Raw genomic sequence first — 22,433 nt, forward strand, 5'->3', positions numbered from 1 at the left:
AGGAGAGCTACTTCATGCCAGAACAGGTAAGTCGTCTCTACATTCGTGAAAATATATGGTCCTTGTTGCGCGTGTGAGAGAGAAAGACGTTTGCGAGGCGCAATATTCCAAGATTTTCCAGTATTACGACTTTCCAAGACAACAGCTGCCGACTTTATGTTAGTAACGTTAGCTAAATTGTTTGAACATACACTGTAACACTTTGATGTAAATTTACAGTGAAATTCTAACAGTAACATACTGTATTGTGCTATTACTGTATAATGCTGTAAAAGCAATGCATTCTGGGAGTTATAACGCTTGCTTCCATGATCCTAACGGTCAAGTGCTTCTTTTCACAGTAGTTTATCATGCGTCGCTGAGAATCTTGGGAGAGTAACTATTTTGAAGTTCTCATAAATGAGTAGCCAAAGCAGAGTTTTGCAATTCCTCTGTCAATCTTGTGAGTTTCTATTTTAATGATAACATCTTCCGTGTGTTAACATCCAAGTCACTTTAGTTTTACCACTTTAAGAAAAGTTGCGGTATTTATTTATTTTTCACCGTTGTGCGCGATCATGATCGGTCCGCTCCGGTCGCGGCAGCAGTAACCCCGTTCCTTCTCCCGTGCAAGTGGAGGAGACACAGTGAGTTCATCGGTTCTCACTCGTCGCAGCAGTAGTAACCCCGTTCCTTCTCCCGTGCAAGTGAAGGAGACACCAACTTTATTAGGATATCGCTATATTTGTATTTATTTTCACCACCGCCATTTTTTGCTTGTAATGAGTGGTGCAAGTCTTCACCGCGGGTATTTTTTTAAGTCTTACCCCCGCCAGTTTGGGAAAGTCAACTGAATCTTCAGTCCAGACAAAAAAAGGACAACTACTAACCAACTACCTCACGGTAAGTTCACTTTCAACTTAGGCTACGTTTTCGAACACCTTTGTTAACATGTGATTAGCTAACATTAGTTAAGTTAGCACATGTTTCTCCATGTGGTTGGCATGCACATTAGCTAGCTAAGCAGTTAGCTGTTCTTAGCTTAGTTAATATTTAAATACTGAATACTATTAGTAACATGTTACTAATAGTATTCAGTATTTACATGTTAACAAGGGAAGAAAGGCAGCAGTCTAGCTTATTTTTCCATTATGTTCAGTTGTCAATTTTGTGGCCACGAATGTGTTACTAAATATGCCTTTGTAAGGCATATGAAAGTTCACCAAAACACCCCCCACATCAAATTTAAATGTGCTTTTCATGGTTGTAACCGTTCATTTGGCAAAGTGTTGTCTTTAAAATGTCATGTATATAGAGATCACCCAGGTCAGAGGGAGTCAAGATTAAGTGAAGGATGTTCTGGCATAAGGACATTAACGTTGGACGTTTTATTGTCATGCCACTTCGATTTCTGTACTGTCAAGTGTGACAGTTTGTCACGTTTATTTTCTCACTTGACGACACGCATGAAAGGGTCCGGGAGATCATCCAGGCCACACTCCCGAGTCTCGATGAAGAAAAGATAAAGTTATTGGTCGAAAAGCTGTTACTGCAGGGAGTAGAAAGCCGACAAGACCTAAAATATGTACGAGAGGAGGACATGGTGGACATCATCAGGCCCATCCAGTGTAGGAAACTACTTGATTGCTGGAAATTACAAGGTAATTAACTTATATAATTCAGTTGATGCCGGTAATGTATGTATTATTTCGCTCAACAATGAAAAAGAAACAATTGGTGAGAGTAAGACTTTGTGTTGTTCTTTTTTCAGATCCAATAAGTAGTGCTGTTACCCCACCTCGGCAGCTGTCCTCAAGCACCTCACCAAGCCTTTCGTGGTCCAGTAGCCCCATGTCCTCTCCTCAACCATCTCCACGCCCACATATAAAGAAAACCTGGCCTGAAGCCTTTCAGGTGGACTGGAACAAAATGCCCTCAGATTTGCTGTCTACTGTGATGAGTGGTAAGAGACCCTCGCCATCTGACAGACGGCAGTTCGTGAGAGTGTTAGTTGATGAAATGAGGAAGTACGAAGCTAACCCCACAAGAGCACAATGCCTCATCATCACCAGAAATGTGATAAGACAATATCCCAAATCCTTTGCTGATACCATGGACGATGGCAAGACAATGGTTGGTGGAGGCTATGAATCACTTCTTAGCCAGGTTAAAGTACGTGTAGAACACTTAAACAGGAACAACACCCTTGCTCGACATATATTCTGGATCTACTGATGGCACACTTCAAAGAGCAGAGAGATGCCCTCATCTTGCAGGCAGATGTGAGTATAACTGATGTAGTCAACTTTATTCCAGATAAGCCTTTAAAAGTATTTAAATATCTTTTAAAATAATTTTCTTAAAAGTGAAATTGATGGCAGCCATAGTTAAAACAATGCTAAATTGTATTAACATGAACTTATAACTGCAATGATATTGTTGTCTCCTATAAAGGTGTCAGACACAGCAGCAACTGTGAAGACATCCCTTGCCCTCCCCGATAGCCCTCGGTTGATCATTCTAGGTAAGCACTAAGCCCCTCAGTTATAGTGAGTTCAGTTGTGGTGAGTTTTCTTTCATATTTTATATAATACACACACCTTTACATTTCTGTAAATATATACTAATTCATAAATAGCTTAGAAATATCTTGGATAAATGACGACACAAATTTAAATAGTTAATAAACAGTTGAGTCTCTATAATACAGACACAGTAGGCTATATAATAATATTGTCTCTGCCATGTCAGTAGTTTGCTTGTGTTTCTCCATTTTTCTCCACTGATTAAGGTCTCTTTATAGCTTTTAAAATTGTAAATAGTTTGGTGATTATTTATCTATAGATGTCTCTATTTAGGGACAGTCACTAAGTTGCATGCAACTGTATGTGCATTGCAGAGACATCAACAGGCCAAGTAGCATTCCGCACTGAATTAAAAATCCTGATATCTATCGGAAGCTTACATTGTTTAAAAAATCTTTTCAAATATCAGTTGGAAATGTCGGTACAATACAGAAAAAGATATAGCAGTATGTTGCCACTTCATTATATTTCAAATGGTAAATTTGACATTCAGCCTAACACTTTGCATTTTGTTTAAGGTCCAATGATTCCTGACCAGCGTTGGATGGTTAGCATCGAGGGCCACGTGGTGTCTTGAAGGAGCAACGTTTGTTTTGGGGCTTGCTGTTGTCTTCGCATGCTACTACAACTTCAACCTCCAATATCAGGATCTGGCTGCCTGCACACTTGAATTCATACAGAGGTAAGTTTGAATCCCATATCAAGTCATTCGTTTCAGGTGTTCGGGCCTTACAGCCTCCATGCATTTATCTTTATGTGATAGATATAGTATCTTCAGGATGCAAGCTTGATAGTTCAATTGTTTAAAGGACATGGACTTCAATCAGAGAACAGAGCACATAAATTTAATTCCAAAAAGAGATTTATCTTTGGTTCTAAAATAAACAGAAATACACATTCAACTTCAGTGGTTATCAGATTTATTGGGGCTAGATACCCCTTGCAGGGTAGAAAAAATAGCAAAAGACCCCCTAATTATCGTAACACCGGTTAAGTTTACGCTTACTAGCATTTGTACTCATAGATGCCATTGGAATTATTTGCATTCTAATGCTTTTCAATCTAAATGCTTCAGATCTGTTTCATAGTGATAAACATAATACAATCTCATATTTAATCAGAGGTGCTTTGTCATAATATTTTGCATTTTACTGTTATAAAGACGTGTACTTATGTACAAGAAAAAAAAACTGAATTTGCACATTCCAAAGATGTGATGCATATAAAACTAAATATAGCAAAATGTTCCCATATATCTACTCTAATATGTATTATAAACATAAAGTAGGAAAAAGAATGATTATGCTAACAATATGTGGTGGCCATTAACAATAGTTTAGAAGTGGTTTGACTATTTCTTTTTGTTTTACCTTGTCATGCTCGCCAGAAGCTGTGTTGGGATTAACCCAGAGAGAGGGACAAAGGCACGTCAGGGAAAGGTGACCAGCAAGAAGAGCGGGCGAATGGTCCAAAAGAAAGCGACATCCCTGAATCCGCATGTGTGCACCCTCTTGAGGAAGCTCATGGACTTCGAGTGGGACTTTGTATGAGTTTATCACTACCCTGACAGTAGTAGTATAGGGACATGTATGCGCGTATACGTACGTGCACGCGCGCCACCTCACATGCTCTCTCATGCACGCATATATATGTCCCTATTATGCATATTTTTTATGAAAAAAATAAAAATAAAAAAATAAAAATTAAAATATATTATTTAAAATATAAAATATTATCACAAAGTAAAAATCTATAAAATAAAATAATTCCCTATAGATAGGAGCTCTTGTTTGTACCATTTAAACATTTATAAAACCCTTCCCTGTGTCTTTAATAATACTAACTGTTTATCAATGGATGAGGAATGTGCTGAAATGAATGTAAGAGGGGTCCCGCCCCCTCAGCACATGCACTACTGTAGCTACGATGTCATACATGCACGAGCGGGGCTTTGCACACTACAGCTATGCTAATGAGCACATTATGCTTCTGAATAGGTAGGGGCGGGAAGCTAAGGTATGGGGGAGTGTTTGGTGGGAAAAAAAGGTATGTCCGGCGGAGTAGGGAACGATGTTATTGGGTGCGTTCCACTCGTGAATAGGAGGGGCGGAGGGTCAGGTAGGGGGAGTGATCCTTAAAAAGGTACCTCTGCGAACCGCTCTCACATCAACAGTCTACCGTTATCTGCCTGCTGATCACGTAGCTATACCTGTTGGCGCAGACCATTCCTTGAGAATAATTTTTTCTCCAAAAAAAATAAATAAAAGGTAAGTGATGTTATGTTTGATAAAATGTTGTATAATATATCGATTGTAATATGGTTGTGTACTTGCTAGCGAGGGTTCCGCTTGGTGGTGGCTGGTGTCCTGTGCGGTGCTCGGTAGTCTAGAGCCGTTAGCCTCCGGCCCGTTAGCCTCTCCGTTGCTATATGGACACACGTGGTCCCCAAGGCTGTTGTATAATGTTTCGATTGTAATAGTGTTGTGTACCGGCTAGCGATGGTTCCGCATGGTGCTGGTTGCGTGTCCTGTACGGGGCTCAGTAGTCTAGAGCCGTGAGCCTCCGGACCGTTAGCCTCTCCGTTGCTATATGGACACACGTGGTCCCCAATGCTGGTGTATAATGTTTAGCTTGTAATAGTGTTGTGTACCGGCTAGCGATGGTTCCGCATGGTGCTGGCTGGGTGTCCTGTGCCGTGCTCAGTAGTCTAGAGCCGTTAGCCTCCGGACCGTTAGCCTCTCCGGTGCTATATGAACACACGTGGTCCCAAGGCTGTTGTATAATGTTTCGATTGTAATAGTGTTGTGTTCCGCATGGCGGGGGCGCAGCAGTCTAGTGTCGTTAGCCCCGGTGCTGGTCTATAATAGTATTGTGAACTTGCTAGCGAGGGTACCGCATGGCGTTGGCTGTGTGTCCGGGGCGGTGCGCATCAGTCTAGAGCCGCTAGCCACCGTACAGCTATCCCTATGGGCTACAGGGACACACGTGGTCCCTATGCTGTTGTATAATATTTCGATTGTAATTCATCTTTATATAAATATATATTCAATCACTCTTTAATATAAAACATACACTGACGCTGTGTTTTTATTAATTAGCAGATCATGGATAATATAAATATTGGTAACATCGAAAATATGCCGCGTCAGCTGCTGTATGTTCCGGTAGTGAGTATTAAATAATTATAGTAATGATGATATGGGCTAATAGCGTTTTGTTACGGTCTATATGTATGATTTATCTTGTTTTAGACAGGCTGAAACGTGGCGACCGCCCACAGTCGTAAAGTCAACCCCCAAAGACATGCGCAACAGCTGTTCGACCCGCCCACCGATCAATGACTCATCAGAACTAGCTATGCAATAGCTGGTATACCTGGGGTTGTCGGTGAGTATTTGTTTTAATTACATGATGGCTGCCTAATTATCCATACGTTAATATTGTGTAGTATGGTGCAAAAATAAAAAAATTTAAAAAGTGGCATTATCTTGTTGATTTCTTCAGCTTTCAAGACTCCTATGAGACCTGCTGGTGTTAAAATATTGACACATCCTGTTGCATACAGTCAGGACATCTGTGCACAGCTATCAGGTAATATATTGCTACTGTATTATTACCTCTGTATATATATATATATATATATATATAGAGATGTAGATATATATGTATAGATATGTGTTTTCTCAGAGGCTTTAAAGACCCCTTTGAGACATGCTGGTGTTAAAATATTGACACATCCAGTGGCATACAGTCAGGACAACTGCACACAGCTATCAGGTAATATACTGTTACTGTATTATTGTTATTATTACTGCCATATATATATATATAGAGAGAGAGATGTAGATATGTGTTTTCTCAGAGGATTTTCAGAGCAGACCAGACCTAGCATCAGCCCCCCGGTGTGGGAACACCCCCTCATCAGATGATGATCCCCTTAGCTGTGCACAATTGTACATACCACCAAAGCCAAAGAAGAAGAAGAAGCAGAAGAAGCTGATAAATAACAGGTCTGTTATGGGTAGTCATAATGACATGTCATATTTGGTTATAAACAGTCTATAAAATATATATGCTATTTCACCCCTAGAGCGGCGAGTCCATTATCAAGGGAGGCGTCTACACTATGTGTCGAAACGCAGACCCGTGATAATACATGCTCTTCTGAGACACAAACACCGCAGGAGCCAACGACGAGAACACTTGCTACACAGACAAAGCAGTGTATTCAAAACCGTAAAAGGTGTGTTTTTAGTTATCTTGTTGACATTGTATTATATATATTTTTTTTTCAAAATGAAAATGTAATAATATAACTTATTATTATTGCTGTTCCACAGATCCGTGAAAGCCTCGCAGGAGCCAACGACAACATTTGCTACACAGACAAAGCCGTGGATTCAAACCGTCCCCAAGAAAGCCGTTAAAAGGTGTGTTTTTAGTTATCTTGCTGACATGTTTTTTTATTTATTTATTTTCAAAATGAAAATGTAATAATAACTTATTATTGTTGTTGTTCCACAGATCTGTGAAAGCCTCCATTACCCGATTCCACAACCGTACAGACCCTACAGACATCTGCAGCAGCAGCAGCAGCAGCAGCAGCAGCAGCAGCAACATCATCAACAATACACCCAACGACTTCCTCGTCGATGACATTGTGATAAATTCAGGTTTTGACGCTCCGTCCCCACAGATTGTGATACACCCTATGGTTCATACATCAACAGCTCTATGTTTAAATGCCTATGATTTACCACTGGTTCAGGCATCACAAGATCTATGTTTAAATGCCTATGATATACCAACCGAGGTGCAAGATCTTATAGACAGCGTCTGCCCAGAGCAACTGTTTGATGGGAGGGGTGTTTGTTCCAAAGGTGTTGTCGATAATCAGTATACAGAATTGAGAGATTTGCTTGGCGACATACAGGGGGGCATTAGTACACTAAACACATCACACATTAACTTGGGAGCCGTCCTATCTGACCGTCACAGGTCTGAGGATAAAACGGTGGCCGACTTTAACACTACACTTTTAGAGGCCATCAATGCACACGGTGTTGGTCTGTCTGCCGACATACACAGGGGGATTAGTGCACTAAACACATCACTCAATACCTTAGGCTCCGTCCTATCTGCCCGTCACAGGGCTGAGGATAAAGCATCGGCCGTCGTGAGCACGAAGCTTTTAGAGGCTATCAATGCCCTTGGGGTTGGTCTGTCTGCCTACTACCGTGTCGAGAATAAAACCACTATCGATGTGGTAAATACCCTCGGTGTAACTCTCGGCAGAATTGCACAACAGTTAGTCCGCAGAAGCAATGTCAACAACACCATCACTCGTGCTCTAATAACCACAAAACACAATCCTGTTTGAACAGCTGTAGACTGCTGCCATGTTATACCATCCACCTCCACAGGGGGGAGCCACAGTTGTTTTATTTTTATATACAATGTCAACAACACCATCACTTGTGCTCTAATAACCACAAAACACAATCCTGTTTGAACAGCTGTAGACTGCTGCCGTGTTATACCATCCACCTCCACAGGGGGGAGCCACAGTTGTTTTATTTTTATATATATATATTTTTTTGCTTCCATTTTTAAATTTTTTTTTTACTACGCTATTACGGTCTAATGTAGTTTTTTCTTTGTTTCAAAGGTGTTTTTTTCTTTGTTTCAACTGTGTTGTTTGTTCACATAATGTCGCCACCACGTAAGGTTTATCGTTATAGCCCATCACACTGTATCAGTGGTCAGGACCTCGCTGTTGATAGGTTATCAGATACAACTGATGATGATGATGAGCTGGCATGCCCTATACACACACAAATAAATCCTTTGGCAACTCTTGAAGTCGACTTGAATGAATGGCTATCTCTAAACGACCCCAATCCACAGGCCAATGTGAATGGGTGTGTCCCTGATGATGGAATGATTGACACACAAATAAATCCTTTGGCAACTCTTGAAGTCGACTTGAATGAATGGATAGCCCGAAACGACCCCAATCCACAGGCCAATGTGAATAGGTGTGTCCCTGACGATGGAATGATTGACGCACAAATAAATCCTTTGGCAGCTCTTGAGGATGACTTGAATGAATGGTTAGCTCGAAACGACCCCATCCCTCTGGCCAATGTGAATAGGTGTGTCCCTGACGATGGAATGATTGACGCACAAATAAATCCTTTGGCAGCTCTTGAGGATGACTTGAATGAATGGTTAGCTCGAAACGACCCCATCCCTCTGGCCAATGTGAATAGGTGTACCCCTAATGACTGTGTGATTGACGGGTCATTGTGTGATGACGGTGCAGTGTCCATAGATGAGCAGTTAAACATTGTCGAACCCCCACCTGATATGACACACGACTCCCCAGGGATTGTTGAAGCTACAGACTCTATGTGTGTTCAAAGAGGGTCTACACCCGTACAGAATGCCTCAAACAGCACACAAGAGGGTGGGGGTGGGGTGATTGAGCAACCTTCGTCATCACCAGCAACAACATCGTCAGCAGGGGGGAGTGTTACGGGTAGTTTACCCATCCGTGATATACCATTGTTTAATGCTTTTGAGCTACGCCAGCGTGTTGATTTTCGTAACATACGGCTTCATGATATTGAAATGATTCCCTCCTTGATTCGTGATGCTGTGGGTGGTGCGATCGACCAAGCTGTTAATACAGCCCCTAGAGGTAGTGTTTTGAATGTCGTATTGCGAGGGCCGTCGCTGGCCAGTGATGTGCAAGCCATATTACGGTCCGATGATGCATACAATGCGGATTTGTTTCTTGAGCTAATATCCAAGGTATTGCAGAGCAATGATGACTCGATATCTGACGATTCATTGGACCTGATTGTTACAGTAGCCCGTAACCGGAGTGGGGGTGTTGGGGTACGACTAAAATTGGGAGGGGTGACCTATGACGAGATACTGTCTAAAAAAGGGAGGTTTCTCTACCATGCGGGTAACCTGGACAATCAACTGTGCTTTGCCATGTGTATATCCCATTATAAATACCCCCAGACCTCAGCGGCTGCTATACTGACCTACGCTACACGGATACAGCAGACAGCCGGTTTTGATATAAACCATCCTATCACACTCACCGACGTTGGTAAATTTGAAAGACTTTTGGGTGTAAAGATCATAGTCTTCCACAACCGAGCAGGCTGTAAACGTCTCGAATGTTTTCAGACCCACGACACTCCGCACCCTCAAACAGTATGGCTATACCTACACAATAATCATTACTACCTGATCGAAAACAAGAAGGGTTTTTTCGGTGCGAGATACATTTGCGACTATTGTTATCAAACATACAGTACCATATTGTATCACAATTGCTCACAGAGATGCAATGTGTGTTTCACCATAGAGTGTCGGACCCAGGGCGGGGCAAAGCTGAAATGTGGTGATTGTAAACGCCTCTGTAATTCAAAATTCTGTTTTGAACAGCACAAAAAACCTGAAATAGTTCACAAGTATATCCCCTGCAAGACCTTGAAACACTGTGACGACTGCGGGTCGCTCTACAGACTGGCCAAAAAGCCCCTGCGTGTGCTACACAAAGTGTACACACTGTGGGAGCCCCGACTGGAGAGTGACAAAGAGCACAATTGTTTTATTCAACCTGTTGAGAAGAAAGTAGCACAGACAAACTATATACTGTTCGATTTCGAGACCCGGTTTCACGGAGGGAAACATGAAGCAAACTTTGTGTGTTCTATGGAAATGTCTGGGGAACGATTTTGTTTCACAACTTTAAGGTGTGTTGAGGCCTTTGTCCGGCATTATCGAATGCCAAAGTACAGAGGCTACACATTCATAGCACACAATGCGTCGGGCTTTGACAACTACATACTCCTAGAGTATTTTGTCAAGCAAGGTATCACACCTAGTGTGACTATGAGAGGGAGCCGTGTCATTTTGATGTTTGATCAGGCCTATCAACAACGGTGGATTGACTCCTTTAGTTTTCTGCCCATGCGTCTGTCGAGGACTCCTGAAGCCTTAGGCTTTGTCGACCTAGCCAAGGGACATTTTCCCCATCGGTTTAACACTCGCGAACATGAAAACTATGTCGGAAAATATCCTGAACCGTCTGACTATGGGTACAATGAAATGATCGACAGTGACAAGGCCACGTTCATGAGCTGGTACAAATCAGTTTGTGGAGGCACGTTTGACTTCCAAGTGGAGATCGCTCGGTACTGCGTCAATGACGTTGAACTATTGAGAAGGGCCTGCACAACCTATCGCAGTAGTTTCATGCAGTGTACAGAGTTAGACCCCTTCAGCTACACCACCCTCGCATCCGCCTGTATGGGTGTGTTCAAGACACTGTTTCTGCCCCGCGACACTGTCGCTTTGACGTATGATGGGGCATACACCCCTCAGAACAAAACATTCTCCGACGCATCCATCCAATGGCTCGAGTACCTGTCGCGGTCAAACAACTGCGACATCAAACACGCCCTCAATCATGGCGAGCAAGCATTTGACCCCTTCTACGTTGATGGTTATAATGCTGAGGAGCGGATGTGCTACGAGTTTGCAGGGTGTTTCTATCATGGATGTGTCAAATGCCATGTACAGGGGGACGTGAACCCTGTTACCAAGGTCACCTATGGTAGAATGTACAACGCCTTTAAGGTCAAAGTGCAGAACCTGCAAAGACACCATGGTGTACGTGTCACGGTGATTTGGGAGTGCGAGTGGGCATCCTTAAAACGTCACAATGCCTCCGTGAAGGCATTCATGGCCACATATAAAAAGCCTGAGCGGCTAAACCCACGAGAGGCACTCTTTGGAGGCCGAACAAACGCTATGAAACTGTACCACAAGGTCAGTGCTGAAAATGACGAGAAAATCAGATACTACGACTTTACAAGTCTGTATCCCATGGTACAGAGTACCAAGCCTTATCCTGTAGGACACCCTGTGGTTATCTTCAAGAACTTTGATTCTATAGATAACTATTTTGGGTTTGTAAAATGTGTGGTACTCCCCCCAAGAGGCTTGTTCCACCCTGTCCTCCCCCACAGATGTCATGGAAAACTCATGTTCCCCTTGTGCAGGACATGTGCCGAGGATTTGAACCAGTCTACAGCATGTACACACAGTGATGTAGAGAGACAACTCTCTGGCGTGTGGGTGTCATTGGAACTTCAGAAGGCCCTTGCCATTCATTCAAGTCGACTTCAAGAGTTGCCAAAGGATTTATTTGTGTGTGTATAGGGCATGCCAGCTCATCATCATCATCATCAGTTGTATCTGATAACCTATCAACAGCGAGGTCCTGACCACTGATACAGTGTGATGGGCTATAACGACAAACCTTACGTGGTGGCGACATTATGTGAACAAACACAGTTGAAACAAAGAAAAAAACACCGTTGAAACAAAGAAAAAACTACATTAGACCGTAATAGCGTAGTAAAAAAAAAAAAAAAAATGGAAGCAAAAAAATTTATATATATAAAAATAAAACAACTGTGGCTCCCCCCTGTGGAGGTGGATGGTATAACACGGCAGCAGTCTACAGCTGTTCAAACAGGATTGTGTTTTGTTGTTATTAGAGCACAAGTGATGGTGTTGTTGACATTGTATATAAAAATAAAACAACTGTGGCTCCCCCCTGTGGAGGTGGATGGTATAACACGGCAGCAGTCTACAGCTGTTCAAACAGGATTGTGTTTTGTGGTTATTAGAGCACGAGTGATGGTGTTGTTGACATTGCTTCTGCGGACTAACTGTTGTGCAATTCTGCCGAGAGTTACACCGAGGGTATTTACCACATCGATAGTGGTTTTATTCTCGACACGGTAGTAGGCAGACAGACCAACCCCAAGGGCATTGATAGCCTCTAAAAGCTTCGTGCTCACGACGGCCGATGCTTTATCCTCAGCCCTGTGACGGGCAGATAGGACGGAGCCTAAGGTATTGAGTGATGTGTTTAGTGCACTAATCCCCCTGTGTATGTCGGCAGACAGACCAACACCGTGTGCATTGATGGCCTCTAAAAGTGTAGTGTTAAAGTCGGCCACCGTTTTATCCTCAGACCTGTGACGGTCAGATAGGACGGCTCCCAAGTTAATGTGTGATGTGTTTAGTGTACTAATGCCCCCCTGTATGTCGCCAAGCAAACCTCTCAATTCTGTATACTGATTATCGACAACACCTTTGGAACAAACACCCCTCCCATCAAACAGTTGCTCTGGGCAGACGCTGTCTATAAGATCTTGCACCTCGGTTGGTATATCATAGGCATTTAAACATAGATCTTGTGATGCCTGAACCAGTGGTAAATCATAGGCATTTAAACATAGAGCTGTTGATGTATGAACCATAGGGTGTATCACAATCTGTGGGGACGGAGCGTCAAAACCTGAATTTATCACAATGTCATCGACGAGGAAGTCGTTGGGTGTATTGTTGATGATGTTGCTGCTACTGCTGCTGCTGCTGCTGCTGCAGATGTCTGTAGGGTCTGTACGGTTGTGGAATCGGGTAATGGAGGCTTTCACAGATCTGTGGAACAACAACAATAATAAGTTATTATTACATTTTCATTTTGAAAAAAAAAAAAAAAAAAAACATGTCAGCAAGATAACTAAAAACACACCTTTTAACGGCTTTCTTGGGGACGGTTTGAATCCACGGCTTTGTCTGTGTAGCAAATGTTGTCGTTGGCTCCTGCGAGGCTTTCACGGATCTGTGGAACAGCAATAATAATAAGTTATATTATTACATTTTCATTTTGAAAAAAAAAATATATATAATACAATGTCAACAAGATAACTAAAAACACACCTTTTACGGTTTTGAATACACTGCTTTGTCTGTGTAGCAAGTGTTCTCGTCGTTGGCTCCCGAGGTGTTTGTGTCTCAGAAGAGCATGTATTATCAAGGGTCTGCGTTTCGACACATAGTGTAGACGCCTCCCTTGATAATGGAATCGCCGCTCTAGGGGTGAAATAGCATATATATTTTATAGACTGTTTATAAACAAATATGACATGTCATTATGTCTACCCATAACAGACCTGTTATTTATCAGCTTCTTCTGCTTCTTCTTCTTTGGCTTTGGTGATGAGAGTGTGTACAATTGAGCACAGCTAAGGGGGTCATCATTTTTTTTTTTTTCTTTTTTTTCTTTCCCCCAGCTGCTCCTGAACGCATCATCTCACTCTTCCGGTAAGCTTTGGTTGCCAGCTCAACAGCGAGCATGACTTCTTCTTCTCTCCCTCCCGCTCCCTCTTGCTCAGTGTGTCTCATGTATAGTTATCCCCCTGCCTCCCTTAATGATAACGATACATGCAACAAGTGTAGTTTATTTGCTAGGTTGGAGGCAGGTCTAAGTGGGTTAGATGCACGGCTCCGCTATCGAAGCTCAGACAGCTATGCTAGTTAGCCCGCCTCTCCCGTAGTCGGCGGAGCTACAGTCAGCTGTTAGCTGTGCCCGGCGGTAACCGTGCAGCCGGATGGTTGGGTAACTGTTCGCAGGAGTCGTAAGTCTACACAGAAGCCCGCTGTGCACCAACCACTTCACGTTTCGAACCAGTTTTCCTGCTCAGCGACACACCCGCTGAGGAACACACCCTGGTTATCGGGAGCTCTATAGTCAGGAACGTGAAAATAGCGAAGCCACGGACCAGAGTCGTGCCTCCCGGGGCCAGAGCGGGCGACGTGGAGTCTTGTTTGAAGCTGCTGGCTAAGGATAAGCGGAGATACAGTCAGATTGTAATACACGCCGGTGGTAATGACGCCGAGCCCGCTCGGAACTCACTAAAATTAATGTGGAATCGGTGTGTGCTTATGCCAAGACGTTGTCGGACACCGTAATTTTCTCTGGCCCTCTCCCAAATTTGCAGACAGACGAATTGTATAGCGAATGTCGTCTTTCAACCGCTGGCTGTCGAGGTGGTGCCCAGCGAATAATGTGGGCTACGTAGACAACTGGAAGACTTTCTGGGAAAACCTGATCTGATGAGGAGAGACGGCGTTCATCCCACGTTGGACGGAGCGCGTCTCATTTCTGCGAATATGACCAAGTTGATCACGTGACTTAATCTATGACAACCCAGGGTTCAGATCAGGAACCGGGAGCAGAGTTGTAGTTTAACACCCTTCTCTGCTCTTCCATTCAAGCAGTTACCCACCCTTGACTTTAGAGTAGAGACTGTGTCTGTCCCACGGCCACTTCAATTAAATAAATCAAAAGTAAGCAGAAGAGGAGTCGTACACAATAACCTTATACAAGTTAACACAATTATTTCAGCAGTGCAACAAAATAGGTCTATTAAATGTGGTCTCCTAAATATTCGATCTCTGTCATCTAAAGCTGTGTTACTGAATGATTTAATATCAGATAATCACATTGATTTATGTTGCCTAACTGAAACCTGGCTGAGCCATGAAGAATATGTCTGCCTGAATGAATCGACTCCTCCAAGTCATATTAATACTCACATTCCTCGAGGCACCGGTCGAGGAGGTGGAGTAGCAGCCATCTTTGAATCGAGCCTATTAATTAATCCTCAACCAAAATTACACTACACCTCATTTGAAAGCCTTGTTCTTAGTCTTTCACATCCAACCTGGAAAACACTACAGCCAATTCGATTTGTGATTCTGTACCGGCCACCAGGTCCATATTCAGAGTTTATATCTGAATTCTCAGAATTTATATCAAGTTTGGTTCTTAAAACCGATAAAGTTATTATTGTTGGAGATTTTAATATCCATGTGGATGTTGATAATGATTGCCTTAGTGCTGCATTCATCTCCTTGTTGGACTCGATTGGCTTCTGTCAGAGAGTACAGAAACCCACTCACAGCTTTGGCCACACGCTTGATCTTGTTCTTACTTATGGCGTTGACATTGAGCATTTGAGCGTCTTCCCACAGAATCCTCTTCTGTCAGACCACAACCTCATAACTTTTGAATTTATACTACCGGAGTGTACTCCGTTAGTCAAAAGTTTTTACACTAGATGTCTAACTGATAGTGCTGTAGCTAAATTTAAAGAAGCGATTCCTTCTGTATTTGATTCGATACCACGTCTCAATATAACAGAGGACTCCTGGTCTAACTTTAGTCCGTCCCAGATTGATCATCTTGTTGACAGTGCCATAGGCTCTCTGAGAATGACACTGGACTCGATAGCCCCTCTGAAGAAGAAGACAGTGAGGAAGAGGAGGTTTGCTCCCTGGTATAACCCTCAGACCCGCAAACTGAAGCAAACGTCACATATGGCGTTCAACTAATCTCGAAGAATCCCGCTTAGTTTGGCGAGATAGTCTTAAAACATATAAGAAGGCCCTCCGTAATGCCAGAGCAGCCTATTACTCATCAATAATAGAAAAAAATAAAAACAACCCCAGGTTTCTCTTCAGCACTGTAGCCAGGCTGACAGAGAGTCACAGCTCTGTGGAGCCGAGCATTCCTATAAACCTTAGTGGTAATGACTTTATGAACTTCTTTAATGAAAAGATTTTAACTATTAGGGACAAGATTAATAATCTCTTGCCCATAACCAGTGCCAATCTGTCCTCAAGTGGAATGGCCTTGGAAACCGCTGTATGCCCTGGTGTATATTTGGAGGGATTTTCTCCTATCAACCGTGACCAATTATTTTCAACGGTTTCTACTTCGAACACGTCTACCTGTCTCTTGGACCCCATCCCGACGAGGCTGCTTAAAGACGTTTTGCCTTTAATTGGCGGCTCTCTATTAGATATTATCAATGTGTCTCTGCTAACAGGCCACGTACCACACTCCTTCAAGGTGGCTGTTATTAAACCTCTCCTGAAGAAGCCCACTCTGGATCCAGAGGTATTGGCTAACTACAGACCGATCTCTAACCTCCCTTCCTCTCCAAGATCCTTGAGAAAGTGGTCGCAAATCAGTTGTGCGACTTTCTACATCATAATAGTTTATTTGAGAAATTTCAATCAGGATTTAGAAAACACCACAGCACCGAGACGGCACTGGTGAAAATTACAAATGACCTCTTAATGGCAGCAGATAAAGGACTCCTCTCTGTCCTGGTCTTGTTAGACCTTAGTGCTGCATTCGACACCATTGACCATGACATCCTGTTACAGAGACTGGAGCAGTCGATTGGCATTTCAGGCACGGCACTAATTTGGTTTAAATCCTATTTATCAGATCGATCTCAGTTTGTATTTGTAACGATGACGCCTCGATAACCACCAACGTTAATCACGGAGTTCCACAAGGTTCTGTGCTTGGACCAATTTTATTTACCTTATACATGCTTCCTTTGGGCAATATTATCAGGAAACACTCCATAAACTTTCATTGTTATGCAGATGACACTCAACTATATTTATCGATAAAACCAGAGGAGAGCAACCAACTCTGTAAAATTCAAGCATGTCTTAAAGACATCATGGATGACCTGCAACTTCTTGATGTTAAACTCAGACAAAACCGAAGTAATTTTAATCGGCCCTGAGCACCTCAGAGATCAATTATCTGGTGATGTGGATTCTGTAGACGGCATTGCCCTGGCATCCAACACCACTGTAAAGAATCTTGGCGTTATCTTTGATCGACTTGTCCTTTAACTCCCACGTAAAGCAAATCTCAAGGACTGCATTCTTTCATCTACGTAATATTTCAAAAATCAGGCACATCTTGTCTCAAAAAGATGCAGAAAATTGGTTCACGTTCGTTACTTGAGACTGGATTACTGCAACTCCTTATTAGCAGGCTGCTCTAATAAATCTCTTAGGTCCCTCCAGTTGATCCAGAATGCTGCAGCTCGTGTTCTCACTAAAACTAAGAAAAGAGATCACATCACTCCTGCACTAGCTGCTCTGCACTGGCTCCCAGTAAAATCAAGAATCACTTTTAAAATTCTTCTCTTAACCTACAAAGCCTTGATTGGTGATGCTCCATCATATCTTAAGGAGCTTGTCGTACCATATTGCCCCACTAGAGAGCTACGCTCACTAAATGCGGGACTACTTGTAGTTCCTAGAGTCTTAAAAAGTAGAATGGGAGCCAGAGCCTTTAGTTATCAAGCTCCTCTTTTATGGAACCAGCTTCCAATTTCAGTCCGGGAGGCAGACACAGACACCTCGTTTAAGAGTAGACTTAAGACCTTCCTCTTGACAGAGCTTATAGTTAGGGCTGAATCAGGTTTGCCCTGGTCCAGCCCCTTGATATGCTGCTATAGGCTTATAGCTGCCGGGGACGTTTTAGGATGCACTGAGTACCTATCTCCTCTTTTTTCTCCTTAAGGATGAATTTTCATCTCTCAATCACACGTTACTAACTCTGCTTTCTCCCCGGAAGTCCTTTTGACTTTACGTCTCATGGGGTCATCGGACCCTATGAGGCGGCATAGATCCTATCTGCCTGATGGATCGTCTGGGTCGTGGAATTCCTGCTCATGACTACGCCACTGTCCTGTTGAGACTCCGCCCTCCTCCTCCCCACCGCCATCTGCCTGATGGATCGTGGAGGTCTCCATCGTGGAATATGCCTACTATGAACTATTCATACACTCTGTCATATTCATTGAATGTATTTTAACTCTAAATCTGTCCTTCTGTACACATTACATCTATTGCATCTGTCCATCCTAGGAGAGGGATCCTCCTCTGTTGCTCTCCTCCAGGTTTCTTCCTTTTTCCCCTGAAGGGTTATTTGGGAGTTTTTCCTGGTCCGATGTGAGGTTTTGGGGCAGGGATGTCTATGTGTACAGATTGTAAAGCACTCCGAGACAAATTTGTAATTTGTGAAATTGGGCTATACAAATAAACTGAATTGAATTGAATCTGATGAGGGGGTGTTCCCACACCGGGGGGCTGATGCTAGGTCTGGTCTGCTCTGAAAATCCTCTGAGAAAACACATATCTACATCTCTCTCTATATATATATATATATATATATATATATATATATATATGGCAGTAATAATAACAATAATACAGTAACAGTATATTACCTGATAGCTGTGTGCAGTTGTCCTGACTGTATGCCACTGGATATGTCAATATTTTAACACCAGCATGTCTCAAAGGGGTCTTTAAAGCCTCTGAGAAAACACATATCTATACATATATATCTACATCTCTATATATATATATATATATATATATATATATATATATATATATATACAGAGGTAATAATACAGTAGCAATATATTACCTGATAGCTGTGCACAGATGTCTTGACTGTATGCAACAGGATGTGTCAATATTTTAACACCAGCAGGTCTCATAGGAGTCTTGAAAGCTGAAGAAATCAACAAGATAATGCCACTTTTTAAATTTTTATTTTTGCACCATACTACACAATATTAACGTATGGATAATTAGGCAGCCATCATGTAATTAAAACAAATACTCACCGACAACCCCAGGTATACCAGCTATTGCCGCAGCTAGTTCTGATGCGGAGTCATTGATCGGTGGGGCGGGGTCGAACAGCTGTTGCGCACATGTCTTTGGGGGGGTTGACTTTACGACTGTGGGCGGTCGCCTACGTTTCAGCCTGTCTAAAACAAGATAAATCATACATATAGACCGTAACAAAACGCTATTAGCCCATATCATCATTACTATAATTATTTAATACTCACTACCGGAACATACAGCAGCTGACGGCGGCATATTTTCGATGTTACCAATATTTATATTATCCATGATCTGCTAATTAATAAAAACACAGCGTCAGTGTATGTTTTATATTAAAGAGTGATTGAATATATATTTATATAAAGATGAATTACAATCGAAATATTATACAACAGCATAGGGACCACGTGTGTCCCTGTAGCCCATGGGGATAGCTGTACGGTGGCTAGCGGCTCTAGACTGATGCGCACCGCCCCGGACACACAGCCAACGCCATGCGGTACCCTCGCTAGCAAGTTCACAATACTATTATAGACCAGCACCGGGGCTAACGACACTAGACTGCTGCGCCCCCGCCATGCGGAACACAACACTATTACAATCGAAACATTATACAACAGCCTTGGGACCACGTGTGTTCATATAGCACCGGAGAGGCTAACGGGCCGGAGGCTAACGGCTCTAGACTACTGAGCACGGCACAGAACACGCAGCCAGCACCATGCGGAACCATCGCTAGCCAGTACACAACACTATTACAAGCGAAACATTATACAACAGCCTAGGGACCACGTGTGTCCATATAGCACCGGAGAGGCTAACGGACCGGAGGCTAACGGCTCTAGACTACTGAGCACCGCACCGGACACGCAGCCAACGCCATGCGGAACCCTCGCTATCAAGTACACAACCATATTACAATCGATATATTATACAACATTTTATCAAACACAACATCACTTACCTTTTTGGAGAAAAAATTATTCTCAAGGAATGGGCTGCGCCAACAGATATAGCGACGTGATCAGCAGGCAGATAACGGTAGACTGTTGATGTGAGAGCGGTTCGCAGACGTACCTTTTTAAGGAACACACCCCCTACCTGACCCTCCGCCCCTCCTATTCATAAGTAGTATGCACCCAATAACATCGTTCCCTACTCCTCCGGACATACCTTTTTTTTCCCACCAAACACGCCCCCCATACCTTAGCTTCCCACCCCTACCTATTCATAAGCATAATGTGCTCATTAGCATAGCTGTAGTGCGCAAAGCCCCGCTCGTGCATGTATGACATCGTAGCTACAGTAGTGCATGTGCTGAGGGGGGCGGGACCCCACTTACATTCATTTCAGCACATTCCTTATCCATTGATAAACAGTATGTATTATTAAAGACACAGGGAAGGGTTTTATAAATGTTTAAATGGTACAAACAAGAGCTCCTATCTATAGGGAATTATTTTATTTTATAGATTTTTAATTTGTGATAATATTTTATATTTTAAATAATATATTTTTTTCATAAAAAATATGCATAATAGGGACATATATATGCGTGCATGAGAGTGCATGTGAGGTGGCGCGCGTGCACGTACGTATACGCGCATACATGTCCCTATACTACTACTCCTGACTCTGTCCATGGAGTTCAGATGAGTACACATACACACGCACGCACACATGCACACACACTCACACACACACACACACACACACACATACACAAACACACCCACACAGACGCACACACCCACACCCACATCCTTCTATGTATGGGTCTCACTTCTTCACATTGTCCATGGAGTTCAGATGAGTACACATACACACGCACGCACACATGCACACACACACACACACATACACAAACACATACACAAACACACTCACACAGACGCACACACCCACACCCACATCCTTCTATGTATGGGTCTCACTTCTTCACATTGTCCGTGGAGTTCAGATGAGTACACATATACACACTCACTAATCCTTCATATCTATGGATGTGTCTCACTCATTCACATTGCTATTTGTATTTGTAAGGGCTATTTTTGTTTTATTTGTATCTATTATCTTAACAATGTCCAACCAGACATTATTTCTGTTAAATTTTGAAGTTAGCGCACAATATTGTTCAACAGCATAGATCTGTCAAGTAAAAAACTCTAGCGTACTGGGAGGCTCTTTCCTTTTGAAACATAACACTATTGTCTCAGTCTGTAAAGTACAATGCACAACGTACAAATACACACACATTAAAAAATTCATTCACACCAGTATTTATATGTGTAATAGCTATTTTGTGTTTTGGGCTAGCACACAGTATTGTTCAATAGTCAGTATTGTTCTGTTAAGTAAAACCCCTAGCATAATGGGAGGCTCTTTTCTTTTGAAACATTAGTATTTACTCAGTTCATCAAGTACACATTTTGTCCGATAACCATGCACTCACTAGGAAAACACACTCACACATGCAACTTATCCATACCATTTTGATTTCTAAGGGCTAGAATATTTGAATCAGTTATTTGGATGCTATTTTTTGTCAAGGCTATTCTAATAAACAAGAATATTATGAATATGTCCTATTGTCTTATTTATTGCAAATTGTTCTTTTTCATGCTTGTTAATTTGACAGATGCTTCCGCTACAGTTTCCTAAATGTTTTGGGGTAAAGAGCAAACACTAAAAGTCCTGTTATTTTACGAATTCATTTAGCAAATTACTTTACATTTTGATTACAAGTTACTGTATTTCCATATTACTGTACATTTTACAGTAACTTACAGGCGAAACTGCTGCCAGTAATTTACTGTAATTTTGAATTATTACAGTAAATTACAGTATCAAAAGAATACAGCAGCTTGCTGTATTCTTTTGATACAGTAGAGATACTGTAAAACTACAGTAACTTACAGGCGAAACTGCTGCCAGTAATTTACTGTAATTTTGAATTATTACAGTAAATTACTGTATCAAAAGAATACAGAAAGCTGCTGTATTCTTTTGATACAGTAGAGATACTGTAAAACTACAGTAATTTACTGGCAGCAGTTTCACCTGTAAATTACTGTAATTTTACAGTGAAAAGTTTTACAGTGTACTGAAATAAGACTGAAACATGCTAGCTATGACAGAGCTGTGTTAGCTAATGTTAGCTGTTGGGTTCTCCATAGGTTTCATTACTGCAGTTGTTATCGTGTCTCTTAAAGGATGGACAATTGTGTGGGCCTCTGAGAATTTGCTAAATCTCTCTGGCATAACAAACACGTAAAGCAGCGATTTCGCCCAGTTTCATTTGTAATTATTGAAACATCACCGCTGCTACAAGTTTTTTATTGATTTTATTATTTTCTATAGAGCTAATGTGTCCGTTTTCTGTTGCAATTTCCTCTCACGTTCTCACCACACACAGTCTGGAGGTGGTGAGACAGGAGATTATTCATGAGGTACAGAAGA

The 22,433-nt window shown here is 42.2% G+C and overlaps 1 protein-coding gene, 1 long non-coding RNA gene and 1 pseudogene across 2 annotated transcripts; 2 read left to right on the forward strand and 1 right to left on the reverse strand.

Annotated features, from left to right (window-relative positions):
- LOC130198236 (E3 ubiquitin/ISG15 ligase TRIM25-like) overlaps positions 1–22,433 on the reverse strand; it is a 99,481-nt pseudogene that overhangs the window by 63,919 nt on the left and 13,129 nt on the right.
- Positions 15–4,115, forward strand: LOC130198371 (uncharacterized). Its single transcript, XM_056421525.1, has 6 exons — positions 15–26; positions 1,412–1,640; positions 1,751–2,187; positions 2,484–2,503; positions 3,103–3,246; positions 3,952–4,115. The coding sequence occupies exons 1-6, from the start codon at positions 15–17 to the stop codon at positions 4,112–4,114; spliced, it is 1,005 nt and encodes a 334-aa protein (XP_056277500.1). The 3' UTR covers position 4,115.
- On the forward strand, positions 5,926–6,461 carry LOC130198253 (uncharacterized). The gene is made up of 4 exons (XR_008832594.1): positions 5,926–5,951; positions 6,069–6,155; positions 6,252–6,341; positions 6,427–6,461. It is a non-coding gene; the product is annotated as an uncharacterized LOC130198253 (long non-coding RNA).

Source organism: Pseudoliparis swirei, chromosome 8, assembly GCF_029220125.1.
Source record: "Pseudoliparis swirei isolate HS2019 ecotype Mariana Trench chromosome 8, NWPU_hadal_v1, whole genome shotgun sequence".
In the NCBI taxonomy this organism is placed as follows: Eukaryota; Metazoa; Chordata; class Actinopteri; order Perciformes; family Liparidae; genus Pseudoliparis; species Pseudoliparis swirei.

Excerpts from the sequence above, each read along its gene's own strand:
- LOC130198371 (XM_056421525.1), top strand. Across the intron at positions 2,188-2,483 it reads TAAACAGGAACAACACCCTT|CCCTCGGTTGATCATTCTAG; the intron begins GCTCGACATATA and ends CCTCCCCGATAG. Across the intron at positions 2,504-3,102 it reads CCCTCGGTTGATCATTCTAG|CGTTGGATGGTTAGCATCGA; the intron begins GTAAGCACTAAG and ends ATTCCTGACCAG.